The 15845-nt window shown below is 35.5% G+C and overlaps 1 protein-coding gene across 4 annotated transcripts in view; it reads left to right on the top strand.

The window, feature by feature from the left end:
* LOC115212409 overlaps positions 1-15845 on the top strand; it is an 86300-nt gene that overhangs the window by 40145 nt on the left and 30310 nt on the right. For all 4 annotated transcript variants that reach the window (XM_029781310.2, XM_029781307.2, XM_029781306.2 and 1 more), the window contains exon 3: positions 6021-6156. In XM_029781310.2, coding sequence (XP_029637170.1) covers positions 6021-6156 — 136 coding nt within the window. The remainder of the gene's footprint in view (positions 1-6020; positions 6157-15845) is intronic.

Here is a 15845-nt window from a genome sequence, read left to right as displayed (position 1 = left end):
TACTGTTTTGAAATATTTCCTAATAGTCTTATGCAGCCGAGTATAGCTCCAGACCTGTATTTTAAATAAAAATTCTGGAGAACTTAAATTATATATATATTACTCTGCTTCTGACTCGGGTATTTGTCCACCTTTATATTTCAGCTCAGCATGTCCTCTGATAAGCTATTTATTCAGAGCCTTGTTTGTCTTAACAATCTGGTGATTTATTTACAGATATATTTACTTTGACCTTCATCTGGTCTTATCAAGAAGGAAAGTCCCTCTCCCACCTCCCTTTCATTATATTGATACTCCTTATCTGCACTGTTGTATATGTCTCTCTAAACAACAGTGTGAATAGGAATAATGATTTATATAGTTACCTCCTACCCCATTAGAGTTTCAGGGTGTGTATGCTTGGGGTAGGGAGATTGGAAGTTAGGGAGTTGCAGTCTTCATGGCTACTCTGAGGGTATTTAGGTTATAGGTAGATTAACTTTATGATTTCTTATGAAGAAGTTATTGTTTTTGTGTGTGTAAAGGGTCAACAGAGTAGAGGTAGGAATAGATGGGATGGCATTGTAACTAAGTATTATACACACACGATAAAGTATATTGAGTCAAAGTGGTTAGTTGTAAAGGGTACACCAAGCTGAGGTGGGCTTACATTGGAGTTAATTTATAAGTAGAGTGTACATGAGAATAGAGGTGGGATAGGATCTGTATAAGTGGAGTAGATTATAAGGCAAGGAAAATTTTTAAATGAGGAGTCTCAAAGGGTGGTCATAAGATTTATGCATTGTTGACCTTCCCAACCCTCACCATCACAATACACACTTGTACACACACCACATTGTCACAACATACATCCTGAGATTTATGGAGTTTATACCTATCAAGAACATGGTATAGTGGTTACTATTGGTGGTTCTACCGAAGACTGCTGGGGAATTTCTATAAAGGTTCTGGAAGTATTCCTTTCACTTGTTTAATCATTGTTGCAGATTTGTGGCTTTTAGATTCAACTTATTTGTACTTTCCTTGCCACTAATTTCATTGGCATTTTGCCATTCCAGGGATGATTGCTTGTTTCCTGCTGCATGCACCATCAAATCTATTTTGCTTTCAATATATTTCTGTTATTCGATTTTGTAAGTGTAAGATCTTACTGAGACTTTTTCTGAATTTAGTGATATTTTTTTGCTGGGAGGTTTAGTTGACTTTAAATGAGTAGCAGCATTCTTCAATGAATTGTGCATCTTAGCAAATACTTCCAATTCCTCCGGGACTCAGTGTTTGATTTTAGTTGTGAGAAGAAGACATTCTTCTGCAATATGTTGTTGAGAGAAGACAAAGTTACTATATGTAGCATTTAGAGAATTGATTTCAGTTTCTGCTTGCATTTTTGTTGTGGAGAGTTTGTCTCTGTAGGTGATTTTTAAGAAGTACTTGACTACACAACCAACACAACAGTTGGGCACATCCCTCATTATCTGCACATCTGAGATGCAGGATGGAGATGTGATTTTATTTTCTCATTGCTCTAGAAAGTAAACTTAGACTTTTGGTAAAAAATTACAGAGGGATTATTCTTACATTTATTCTTACAATAAACTGTTGCTGAAACATTTACAACCATAATCAAGGCAGGTCTTATGAAGAAACTAAAATGAGTTCAGGAAAAACTGGTCTATTGTTGGAGAGATATTTACAGTCAGAAGAATAATTGAGGAGTCAGGGTAAAAAAAAAAAAATCTACAAGCAATTTTATTGTTGGTTTGAAGAATTCTCAAAAGCTTTTGATTATTTACCAAGGCAAAATGGAGCAAATTCTTCTTACACACACTGTACCTCAAGAAATAGTAGCAACAATTGACATTTTACAATAACATAAGAACTAAAGTATTATCACCTTAGGATTTCTTTGACATTAAGTGTTTTGCAAGCTGATATGCTTGCACTATTTCTTTTTTATCCTTTGCACTCAGACAAAATTAAAGAATTTGACTTCACTCTAACAAAATCATCTTCCCTCTACTACCGAGTTCCTACATTACTGATTATATTGCTCTCTTTGAAGATTCATCTCAAAAGTTACTATTCTTATGCATAATCTTGAAAAAACAGCAGAAGATATTAATCTTTATGTCAATGACTCAACACTGAATATTTCTGCTACAATCAGAAGGGATCATAAAGCACTGCCAAACAAAACCTAGCATCTGTAGACTTCATTGTATACATTCATTGGAAGTAACATTGCATCCACACAAATAGGTGTAAAAATTCATTTTATGAAAGCACAGGCTGTTCTTGATTGTCTCAGTGTCATCCAGAAGTCATCACTAATTAAGTAAAGCTTCTTCTATATTCCTGAGAAATCACTACCATTAGATGGATCCACTGCATGTACACTCACCAAAAACTTAGAGGCAAAATTTGACGATGTTTACACTCTCATGTTTGTGCTGTTCTGAATGTCTTGCGAATAAAAGCTTCTGACCAAGCAGGTTCAATGTGACATAGTTAAATTTCTAGGAATAAAAGATTGTTTCCATGATGTAGCTAGGGAAAGAGCCCACATTGGTCAACTAAAGATGGTTATGCATAATGGTTGTCTCTTAAGTATCCATTTTACCTTGTATCATTTTTTCCGTGAGTTGCATCTCTCCTTTGTTTTGGCTTACAGAGTCCATGCTTCTTCCAGGTTGATTAAAACAGGACCCTTTTTTGTAAGTTGTTGGGTGTTTGCCTAGTTACTTTAAGTATTGCTGAAAAGCTACTCTCTTTCTCTGATGTCTGGAGAAAGTTTAGTTACCATGGAAGGTAGGAAGTATTTAGTTACCACAGGAACTGGAGCTGTTAATTTAAGGTTTTTGAGAATAAAAGGTTATCTTTGCTACATAGGTGGAGTAAAAGAGCTTATAGTTTTGGCATGAAGTGGTTGAGAATGAGGCTCTCTCTGCTGTCTGTGGAAAGGGGTCTTTAAATACTGACAGAGCTTATTGTTATCATCTACTGACATCTGGGTATTGATGGTTGTTGTTTAGATCCAGATCAGTTCTGGTGGAGTTGGTGTGTGATTGAAGGCATTTCACCCATAAATGTACCATCTTATTTGTTATGTGTATTTCTTTTTTTGAGGCAGTAGGGTGGAATTCAAGGGACTTTAGTTGCTATTTTGAGCTAGGTTGTCTAGAATGATAGAGACACAGAAGAGTGTGTATGCTGACCTGCAGTCAACACCATTTTTGTAAGCTTTCAGGGAATATTTTTTGTTGTGTGCATTAATGTATATATTGGTAGTATTAAATATGTTATAATCATCAATAATTAATGGTAATAATTGCTTCTGATTTAGGACAAGGCCAGCAATTCTTTGAGGGGAAGAGGGTGTTTGATGACACCATCAGCCCATACTAGACTAGTACTTCATTTTATCAACCCTGAAAGAATGAAAGACAAAATTAATCTTGGCAGGATTTGAACTCAGAATGTAATAATCTGGAACAAATAACACAAGGCATTTTTCTAACAACAATAATTAAATAATAGGGCAGAATATAATTGTAATAGTAAAAAAATATTTTGTCCATGCTAACTTGCTTTTTTATTTGTTAAAGATGAAAAAAAAAACTGATTCTCTGATGTTTCAAACCATTTATGATAAATGTCATCATAATGTTGATAGGAGGAAGGAGTTTGGGGATGGTATAGCAATCACATGATTTGATAGTGTGCAGGATATCTGATAGTATTGATTTATCAACATAACAGTAGACTTGCTATCATTACCAACACCAACAAATGGGTTTGTGGGGAGGGACAGAGCAAGTAGTGGCTGTTGTTGATTTTGAGTGTGTACGTGCGTGTGTGTGTGTGTGTGTGTGTGTGTGTGGTGTGTGTGTGTGTGTGTGTGTGTGTGCGTGCGTGCGTGCGTGCGTGTGTGTGTTTGTGTTTGTGTCTAGCCAGGAAGTGGTGGACAGTATATCTATGCCTTCATAGTTTGGTCAGCTAGCCATATGGTCATGCCTTACTGGTCATAAACTAGGCAGCATTGAATTGTTCTAGGTCAGCTCAGTAACTGTTTTACTGGGAGACTAGCAAAACTTAGGACTACAGACAGGAATGAATGTGTGAGTAGACAGTACAGTAAATGATGGCCTTGTGTAAATAACTTGATGAAGGGTCATTTGGATTAATAAATTCACCAGAGGTTATATCATCATCATCATCATCATCTACTTTCCATGCTAGCATGAGTTAAATGGTTTGATAGGATCCAATGAGTTACAAGGCCATGTCAGGTTCCAATGTCAGCTGTGGGCATAGTTTCTATGGTTGAATACCCTACCTAACACTCATCATTTTATAGAGTGTATTGCATGCTTTTTTGTGCCACTGGCACTGAGTAACTTGAAAGACAGTAAAAGCACAGGGAAAAACAAAAAAAGCCCCTGTTACTAAAAGGGAAGTATTTGAGTGAGGAAGGTGGCTTTGTCTGGGCTGGCAAAGTGGTTATTTGGGCAAAGTAACCTGGGATTGTCTTAGCAGTTAAAGTGAGCAAGGCTTATCTAGAAAATTGTAATGACTGAGACTAGGGTTTATCTGGGCAGATAAAGTAACCTGGGAGTTATCTGAGCACACAATGTGACTGAAGATTATCTGAATAGGCAAAGTGGCTGAGGCTTATCTAAAAAGATGGGGTTTATCTAGGTAGGTAAAGTGGGTGAGGGCTGCCTGGTCTGGCAAAGCAGACAACAGTGTTACTTGGTCAGAAAAAATGAACAAAGGGTTTTGTCAGGGCAAGGCGAAGAGATTGAGTTATTATGTGGGCAGATAAATATGTGGTAAAATATACTTAAAAATCTGATATATGACTGAAAATCCAAGAAATACCAATATATACTAAGTTGATACTCACTATCAATAATTCAAGGGCAATCTTGAAAATTCTTTGAAATCTCTTTGAAAATGTGATCATAGATAGTTGATTGAAAAAGATACCAGTCAGCCTTCTGAGAGAGGTTGTTGGTTCATATCCTGTCAATGGCACTCGTTATGTTCATGGCTGAAGCATTTCATTTTAGAATAACTGAATCCATCTTGTTGCTCTGAGTAGCAACACTGATAACTTACAGTTCTGAATTCAACTCATGTGAGTATATAGCTTGCAGGGAAATGGTATCTGACACTTTGACTGGCTCAGAGTATACATTAACCCTTTAGCATTCAGATTACTCTGTCAAATGTTCTGCTTACTTATTCACATTGTTTTGAATTAACCATGCATTATCTTATAGCTAAGACATTTTCATGATGTGGTTATTTAGCTTTAGAAAGACATTGTCGGTTAGGTGTGAGAGGCTAGATCTGGCCAGTTTTAACATAAAACTGGTAGAATATTTAGGCCGGATATGGCTGGTTTGAATGCTCAAGGGTTAACTGAAGAAGGAGTTTTTTTAGTGGTGACTGTATATAACTTGGCATGTTAAGAAACATAATTGCTCATCATGTTAGAGGGTTAATCAACACATAAAATAAAGAGATCATGATATGATGTCAAAGATGTTACAGCACTAGAAGTAGGTATGTCTTACTTTGTAGTGCAGTATATTACCACAATATTGTATATCTTGATTTACAGTGGAGTTATACTGTGAAAATATCTTATAGCTAGCTTCCTTAGTGGAATATATGTCACCAGGGTATGCTTAACAGTTTAGTGTTTTGTCAAAGTGTAAGATAACCGAGAATGTAGCCTCACCTAACAATTAATACAATGACATTCACTACTTTATAATAAAACAAAAGGATAAAGATCCTTCTCGAGTCATATAGACTCCTAGGGCCGGTTTTCATGATGTTTATATTCCCCACTTGGACAGGACACCAATCCATCACAGGATTACTCATTTTTGCCTGCTGAGTGAACTGGAGCAACATGAAATGAAGTGTTTATAATGATGTCATATTAACTATCAGCATGGTCAAATGTTAAACCAATGGTAATAACACTCAGACTTTGTTTTTTTCAGATTGTGGATCAAAGGAGGTCCTTCAAAATAGAACTGGAAACATATCATTTGCCAAAATCTCCAGTGGTCCTCAAAAGAAATTGTGCGAATACATTTGGTTTATACGGGCACCCCAGAATGGAATAGTTACAATAAAGTAAGCAGCAATTTATATCTTTCTTCCTTGACCAGTTGATTTTCATTTTCTGGTTGCTTAACTCTGTCATTCTGTCTTGTTCAAAGTGTTGTTTTATTCATTTTTTTCCATGTTCACTCTTACAATCGTTTGGCTAGGCTGGACTCCAGGTTTCCTTCACCCACTTTTTTCTTGCAGACTGTAGATATTAATGCTGCACATTGGCCATGCCTGTCTGGGAGGGCCTATAAAAGGTTATGGGCACTGCCCTGCCTCTCCTAACTACTTTATAACACAATTTAATGTACAGCACAGCTTCACAGGTTAATGAAGGTGCTCCTCTCTTTCTCTGTCTGTCTGTTTCTTTTTAAAATAAGTCTTTAATCTTAGGAAATGAAGCAGTGATCCAAGCTGTTAAAGGTCCACCAAGCAAAAAAGATATAGCTAATGTTGAAATTGAATTTCATGATTTCTAATAAAATTGGATAGACGTAGAGTTCCAGAGATTTGCAGTTCTGAGAAAACAAAGGAATTAAGCCAAAGTTTTTAGTGACTGTTTGATGGAATAATATAACAGGTATGATATTATATAGAGTTGAGACAGGTGTATTTCAAAACAGCTGAGGCTTGGACAGTAGATAATTTGTTTCTCCATTATTATTCACTTTGTACAGTGTAAGTATAGTCATAGAGTTTCTTTCAATAGGTATGGCTGTGTGGTTAAGAAATTCACTTCATGACTATGTGTTTCCAAGTTCAATCCCATTGTATATCGTCATGCCATAACCTCAGATTAATCAATACCTTGTGAATGGAATTTGGTAGACAGAAGCTATGTAGTAGACTATCATATATGTGTATGTGTGTGTGTTTTGGCATGGTTTTTATGGTTAGATGCCCTTCCTAACACCAGCCATTCCACAAAAACACTCAGTCCACTTTGCGGGATGGCTGGTGTTAGGAAGGGCTTCCAACTGTAAAAACCATGCCAATCAGACACAGTAGCTTGGTGTAGTCTTCTACCTGGGTGGCTCCTGTTAAACCGTCCAACCCATACCAGCATGGAAGGTGGATATTAAACGATGATGATGATGATGATATGTATCATAAGCACAATCAAGGCTGTGTGCTTCCCAACCATGTGGTTTTGGGTTCAATACCACTGTGTGACACTACAGCTTTGAGCTGACCAAAGCCTTGAGAATGGAGTTGGTAAACAGAAACTGAAAGAAGCCTGTGTATGCGTGTGTGTGTGTGTGTGTGTGTGTGTGTGTATGCGTGCATGTGTATGATGATGATAGTGATGACAATTATTTTCATTAATGCAAAAGGTGTAAACATTGGCAAAATATTTTGAAAACAGGTGTCTAACAAGCATTGTACCCTTGCAGTATTTGTTCTGCACTGAGTTACAGACATGCCCTTCTTACTCATACTATCAGAAAAGCATTGAATTAGTTATTGGTCCAGTAGAAATCTATTACCAGCTATGCTATTATTCACCATTTTATGTTAAAAACCCTTGAAACAGTGACCAAGCTCTAAAGCTTAGAACATTTGTGACAGTGCAATGCTCCTTCTAAACTGTTCACTTGCACCCATGTGCACATTTTACAAAAATGTGTGCTGGAGTGGCTGTGTGGTAAGTAGCTTGCTTACCAACCATATGGTTCCAGGTTCAGTCCCACTGTGTAGCACCTTAGGCAAGTGTCTTCTACAAAACCCTCGGGCTGACCAAAGCCTTTGAGTGGATTTGGTAGACAGAAACTGAAAGAAGCCCATCATATATATATATGTGTATATATATATATAATATATATATATATATTATATATATATATATATAAAAGAGACCAAAGTGTACATAGGCCGCCATATGTATATAAAAAGGAATACAAAAAATATGGGACAAGAATGCAAAGCATCCAGACATGATAGAAAAAAGGGCAAGAAAAAAAATGACGAGTCATTTGGAGTTTTCTTTCCTCAGTCAAGTTCCAGATTATCTTTACAATTTCGGCTGGTTATACTCGGGATTGCTCCAATCTGGCCAGCCCCAAGGAAAAACTAAGCTAAGAGCACTAGATTCCTTGGAAGAAAGCAGTGAATGTATATGAAAACAAGGATGGAAAAAAACAGAGAAATGGTACACAAATACAAATGCAAATAACAGGAAATTAACAACAGGTGTCTTTCGACTAAGGATGAATTAAATTAAGCTGGCATGTGTGGAAGTGAAGCCTTACAGCAGGGACATAAGAGATGACAGGCATGGGGAGGAGCATAGATGGTAGTCGAACCAAGAAAGAAAGGTCAGGTTTGGCTGAACACTAGTCACATGGAGAGAGAGGAGAAAGGTAGAGGCAGAGGGATAGAAGAATTAGGGAGGGACGAGAAAAAAGAAAAGGGACAGAGTGAAGTGAAAGGAGGGAAGGTGAGAATGAAGAGAAAGCCAGGAAATGTGAGAGAGGAGGAACAAAAAAAAGAAGAGTGGAAAGAATGAAGTGAAGAGGCTGACAGACAGAAAGAAAGAATGAAAGAATAAGAGAGTTGTACAAAATTTATATATATATATATATATATATATCTAAATTTTGTATTTTTTCATTCTTTCTTTCTTTCTATCAGCCTCTTCACACTCACTTCGTTCTTTCCACTCTTCTTTCTTTTGTTCCTCCTCTCTCACATTTCCTGGCTTTCTCTTTATTCTCACCTTCCCTCCTCTTTCACTTCACTCTGTCCCTTTTCTATGTGTCTGTGTTTGTCCCCCCACCATCGCTTGACAACCGATGCTGGTGTGTTTACATCCCTATAACTTAGCAGTTCAGCAAAAGAGCATGATAAAATAAGTACTCGGCTTACAAAGAATAAGTCCTGGGGTCGATTTGTTCGACTAAAGGTGGTGCTCCAGCATGGCCACAATCACATGACTGAGACGAATAAAAGAATAAATACACAAGGTTTTCAAGACGAAACCATTTTTCAAAAACATTTTCTAATTATTTTTTTCTGCTAACCAGATCAATATCAAATAAATATTAAATATTTTTGTTAGATTTGTCATTGTTGCCATAAATAAAAAATCAATAACATTAAATATATATATATATAAATGCATAATGATTTGTTTTATTTGTGAAAAATCAAATTTAATAGACATTTAAAATTACGTAACAATATCTTAATTATAATACGCATTTAAAAATGATGTGCATTTGTTAAGGTCGTCAGTATGGCATTTAAATGATAGTTACTGGTGTAGGTACATACACACTTTGCAACAAAATTTGTTGGAGCAAATTTCTGCACACACCCACAACAAATAATTGAAGTCAACATTGATTAGTGGTAAGGCCAAAATTAAAAATAACATTTGCATATTTTACTTGATCAGCTTCTCTTTTACATCAAACTGATTGATAAATTTCATATTCTCCCATAACCTGCCTGAAAGGTCTCTCGTTTTCCATTTTTCTTTTTATTTGTTTCAGTCATTGAACTGTGGCCATGCTGGGGTGTTATTTTGAAAGGTTTTTAATCAGATGTTATTCTGTTGGTCTCTTATGTTGAACTGTTATATTATAAGGATGTAAACAAACCATGGTTGTCAAGCAGTGAGATTGAAGCACATAGACAGGCACACACACACGACATGCTTTTTCAGTTTCTGTCTACCAAATCAACTCACAAGACTTTGGTCAGCCTGGGGCTATAGAAGAAGACACTAGCCTAAGGTGCTATGCAGTGGAACTGAACCTGGAACCATGTGTTTGGAAAGCTAATTTCTTAACTTACAACCACATCTGAGGACAGGGTTTAGTAAAAAAAAACCAAAACCCTGATGTATGCCATATTTATTTTGTCTTGTATCTCCTTGTGTAGTTAAGCTGTTGGCCTGCTCAACTGAGAGTCAATAATTCATCATCCCCTTTCAATGGTTTTGAACAATACCTATAACCATGATACTTAACACTTGTGGCTCATTTTATCTATCTGTAAACAGGGGCTGTGGATGGCCACAACCTCCTATTTATGGGGTGTATAAGATGACTTGTGTTATTGACAAATCTTTAGCTAACTTGCAGTACTGAGTTCAGATCCTTGCAAGTATATTTTGGAGGGAGTTAAGCTTCATGCATAGTTAAGCCTAAAATACACTTAAATACCAACTACCTGAAGAATAAGCTTTACTGATGCCCCAGTAACTTCCTGCTTGGTATTTTTTTTATTGCTTGTTTCAGTCATTAAACTGTAGTCATGCTGGAGCACCACCATGAAAAATTTTTTAGCTGAACAAATTGACCTCAGTGCTTATTTTAAAAAATATTTTTAAGCCTGATACTTATTTTATCCGTCTCTTTTGCTGAACTGCTAAGTTACAGGGACATAAGTTGTCAAGCAGTGGTGAGTGACAAACACAGACATAGAAGCATACACACACACACACAAATATGTATGTATGTATATGTGTATGTATATATATATATATGTGTATATGTATATGTATATATATATATATTATATATATATATATATATATATATATATATATAAAGGAAATGAAGAAAATGCTGACAAAATAATTTAAGTAAGGGAGAGTGTATTTAATTAGGTGAAAGTTCTTTTTACTGGTTGCACATTTGTTATGCTTATCAAAAGATATTTTTTTAAGAGAGATAGAGTTCCTTTCTGATAGATTTTTTTCTCTTATCTGACTTTATGTTGGGTTTGCTGTCTCTTATATGTGAAAAAAGAGACTCCAGAGTTGTTTAAGATTTGCTTGGTTTTGCGCCTAAAATTTCTTGTTGGCAATGGTCAATACAATTTTGATTGGTCATTATAAAGGGGTCACGTGAATGTTTGAATGGAAGTTGGTGTTGGGGTAAGAAAATAGGCTCCAGAGATGTTAAAATTTGGCTAGTGTCGCACCTAAAATTTCTTATTGGTCATAATAAAGAAGTCACATGGATGTGGTCATAATAGAGAGGTCATGTGAATGTTTAGAATGAATGTTGGTGTGGGTGGTGTATGGAGTTTTCGAAAATAGCATTGTTGAAAATTCTTATTGTTCAGGCTGGTCAGTAGAAGTCATGTGGATATTTTAAATAGCTTTTTAGCACTTAGTTAAGGAGTGTATTTTCTGCTTGACTGAATTTGAGCTGGATAAGTAAGTTCGTTTAGGACAGGAAGAGCTATATGTATGTATGTGTGCGTGTGTGTGTGTGTGTGTGTGTGTGTGTGTGTGTGTTTATATGTATGTTGGGGCGCATGCTCGTGTATATATGTGTGCGTGTGTGGGTACAATTTTCAATATTTATAGTTCTGCTGGCCTTGTGCCTGTATCGGGAAGCAACGTGTTTGTGTGAAGTCAATATTTACAGTCATTTCCAAAAAATAGTGTTGGATGTTTTGCACCCGTATCAAATTATGTGTATGTGTGGAACCATATATTTGCATGTGTCATGGTGTTAATATCTGGGTAAAAGTGTGTGTAGGGTGTGTGCAGGTGTAAGTGTGTTTGTTGTGGGTTCGTGTTAGGGGGATGTGTTTAGAAGTGGTCTGTATTTATTAATAAGGTGGGATTCCATGGTTATTCGCTGGGTATGAGTGGCATTGTCTTTAAATTTGTAGAGGGGAAAGATTCTAAAATTGGGATGAAGTTGTGCGGCACAGGTATCAATATGTGCACTAAGTGCTATTTTTCTGTATTCCTGTATTTTTATTTGGGATCTGTGGACAGTCATGCGTGGCGGAGGCTATTTTTAGTTTGGCCTATGTAGTGTTCATTACAGCCCGAGCAAGTTAAGACATATACTAGGTTTTCTGATGCGCATGTGAAGTTGTGTTTTACTGTGAAACGTTGTCCTTGTTTAAAAAGGAATTCCGGACCTTCTATTAGGTTGATGCATATACCACAGTTGGGTCTATTGCATTTGTTTACTGTGGGTTTAGTTGTTGTGGTTGGCAGTACTTTGGCATTTGTTAGGATGGTTTTCAATGATTTGGGTTGCCTTTTGCTCTTTATGATTTCGTGTGTTAGGAGCATTTGGTTCATTCTATGGTCCTTTTTTAATACAGGAATGTTCTGGAGGATGGTGTCAAAAGCTTCATTGTTGAGGGGGTTGTGTGTAGAGATGTATAGTAGAGTATGGGGTTTCGATGTAACAGGTTTAGGGCGTCTAAGTTCCTGTGTGCTGAGTTTTAGGGCGCGTTGGATCCCATTGTCGATTAGTGACGTGGGGTAATCCCTGCTTGTTAATGTGTCCTTAAGTTCTTGTAGACATAAGAGACGGGTGTTTTTATTGGAGACTATAGTGCAAATTCTCTTGGCTAAGTTGTAGGGAATGTTAATTTTAACGTGTCTAGGGTGGCATGGATTCTGTGGGCTTGTAGTATATGTCTGTTTCTATTTTTTTGTTGTGAATTTTAATGAGGATGTCGAGGAAGGGAATTTGTTGAGGGCTGTATTCCATTGTGAAAATAATGTTTGTGTTGAGCCCATTTATAAGGGTGTGAAATTCTTTAAGCTTCTCGATGGTTTCGGGCCAAAGGATGAAGCAGTCATCAAGATATCTCTTCCAGTTCTTCTCTATGTGTGTGTGGAGAGTGGTGCTAAATTGGTTAAGAACGTTATTATAGAGGGTGATTTCCAGGTATCCCATGACTAGGTTGGCGTAAGTGGGAGCTGTTTTCGTTCCCATCGCCGTCCCTGATTTCTGTCTGTAGAATTTGTTGTTGAAGGTGAAGAAATTATTCTCTAAGATGAATTTGAGTCCTTCTAAAATAAATTCCTTTTTGATGCGGTGTGGGAGTTTGTTGGAGTAATTATCCAGCCAGAATTGGATAGCTTCTATTCCTAGGTTGTGGGGGATGTTGGAGTAAAGATTAACTACATCGAATGTTACTAGCAGGGTTTGTTCAGCAAGAAGTGTATTGGGGAGGTGGTTGAGCATATCTAGATCGTCCCTTATGTAGCTTTTAATGTGTTTGAGAAGGGTATCAATGAAGTTGCTAAGGCGGTGGGTTTCGCAAGCGGGACCTGCTATTATAGGTCTCAATTTGAGGTCATTTGGTGAGGGGACATTGATTACAGAGTTTGTGGCTTCCTTGTATGCCTTACTTATTAATTCGCTTTTATGAATTTTGGGAATACTGTAGAAGAGGCTGGTTTTACTAGTGAAATTTGTGATGAAGTTGAATTCTTTGTTAGTGAGTTCTTCTTTGTAGGGGTTGATCAGGGTTTTTAAGTTTCTCATAATTTTCTGTTGATTGTAGTGTTCAGCCTTTTCGTAATATGTTCCATTTTCCAAGGTGGAGAGTGCTAAGTTGATATAGTATTCTGTCTCCATTAAGACTACTGCACTTCCTTTATCGGCCTCTTTAATGGTGATAGATCTTTCATTTTTTAATTTGTTTAATTCTTCCCACTCTTTCTTGTTGAGGTTTGGTTTTGGTTTGTGTAAGTGTTGGTAGGGGAAGTTTGTAATGTGCTCACAGAATTCGTCTAGGATTTTATTTCTACCTTTTGGTGGGGTGTAGTTGCTTTTATTTCTAGCTAGTGACTCATCCTCATTGTGCTGGTCTAATAGTTCCTCACTAAGTTGCAATTTTCTACAAAATTCTGTAATGTCTTCCTTCATTTCGTAGTAGTTTGGACGTGGGGGGTTGGTGTGAATTTAAGACCTTTGGAGAGTAAGTTGAGAAGGTTGGGGTTGGGTTCTGTATTGGTTAAATTGATGACTTTAATTTGTTTCTGTTTCTCTTCCCTGACCTGTGTTATTTTGTTTGCCTGTACCTGTGTGCTATGTCTAAAAAATGGTTGGGGTAGAGGGGTTGTCTGTTGGTGTTAAGAGGTCCTGTGTGTTTGTTATATTCCTTGTGAAATATGGTTCGGGTTCGTGGTTGTGGATAGAATGGGATGTTCCTGTATTGCGGGTGTTGGTGTGTGTTTCTTTGTGTTGTGATGGATTGTGGTGATATGAGTGGCCTACGTGGGTGCTTGTATCGAGTGGTATGGGCTTGTTGTGTATTGTGAGAGTTGAGAAAGTGAAAATTACCTTGTTGTCCCCTCGTGGTGTGGATGTTGTTGTGTCTGTCCTGGTAGTGGAATCCTCTTTTATTTGTTAATAAGGTATTCGAATGTATATATATATGTATATATATATAGTAGTATTATATATATATATATATATGTATATATATATATATGTATGTATATATATATCTATGTATGTATATATATATATGTATGTATGTATATATATATATGTATGTATATATATATATGTATGTATATATATATATATGTATATATATATATATGATGTATATAGATATATATGTATAATATATATGTATATATATATATGTATATATATATATGTATAATATATATATGTATATATATATATGATAATATATATATGTATATATATATATGTATATATATATATATGTATATATATATATATGTATATATATATATTGTATATAGATATATGTATATATATATATATGTATATATATAAGGTATATATATATATATGTATATATATATATATGTATATATATATGTATATATATATATATGTATTATATATATATATGTATATATATATATGTATATATATATATGTATATAATATTAGATATATATATATATATATATTAAACGTGATGATGATGATGATGATGATGATATATATATATAATTAAAAATACAGTGTACATTACACTGTATTTTATATGAATAATATCTAGTCTATGACTAATTTTTTTATATGCTAGGTCACTGGTAGTAAAAATTTCTAAAATCTTTATTACCCTGATATTATTAATTATATATATATATATATATATGTGTGTGTGTGTGTGTGGGTGTGTGTGTATGTATGTATATATATGTATATGTATGTATATATTGATATATATATGTATATATATATTTATGTATATATATATGTATATATATATTTATATATATATTTATGTATATATATATGTATATATATATGTATATATATATATGTGTATATATATATATGTATATGTATATATGTATATGTATATATTTATATATATATGTATATATATACATATATATATGTATATATTTATATATATATGTATATATTTATATATATATGTATATATATATATTCCCTTTTTCGTCTTTTTTTCCCTCACTTAACTTGTCTCTTCCTCTCTCTCTCATTCTTCATTCTCTCTCTCCCTTTCACCATTCTTCATGGTCTCCTCGCACCATTCCCCTTCTTCTCTCTCTTCCTCTTGCTCCTCCTCCCCCATTCCCGTCGTCCATCTGCGACGATACTTCCGTCGTAACTGCTATCCTGTCTTTTCTCGCCCGCCTTGTAAGGCTCTGGTCGCAAAATTTTCCTCTCTCGTCGTCCACGATAATCTAGCGTTTGCAATACTTTTTTCATCTGCGTTAACAGCCCTTCTTATCTGGTCTCCTTGTCCTGTCTCTCACTGTTATATATGTATTTTTCCACTGTTTATATATATATTTTTACTGTTTATATGTTTGTACTGTCGTTACCGTCTGCTTTTTTTACCCCTCTGCGAAAAGATCTCAGAATTTTAATTGATTTGCTTTCGCGGGAAGGAATTTTTCTTCGAAGTATACGTCTTGCTTTTATCCTTCGAAACGTTTAGTAGATGAAATCTTAGCGACTGAAGAAGGGGATTTT

Source organism: Octopus sinensis, linkage group LG5, assembly GCF_006345805.1.
Source record: "Octopus sinensis linkage group LG5, ASM634580v1, whole genome shotgun sequence".
NCBI lineage: Eukaryota > Metazoa > Mollusca > Cephalopoda > Octopoda > Octopodidae > Octopus > Octopus sinensis.
The sequence above is the reverse complement of the archived record's forward strand: the minus strand, read 5'-3'. Positions and strand labels throughout refer to the sequence as shown.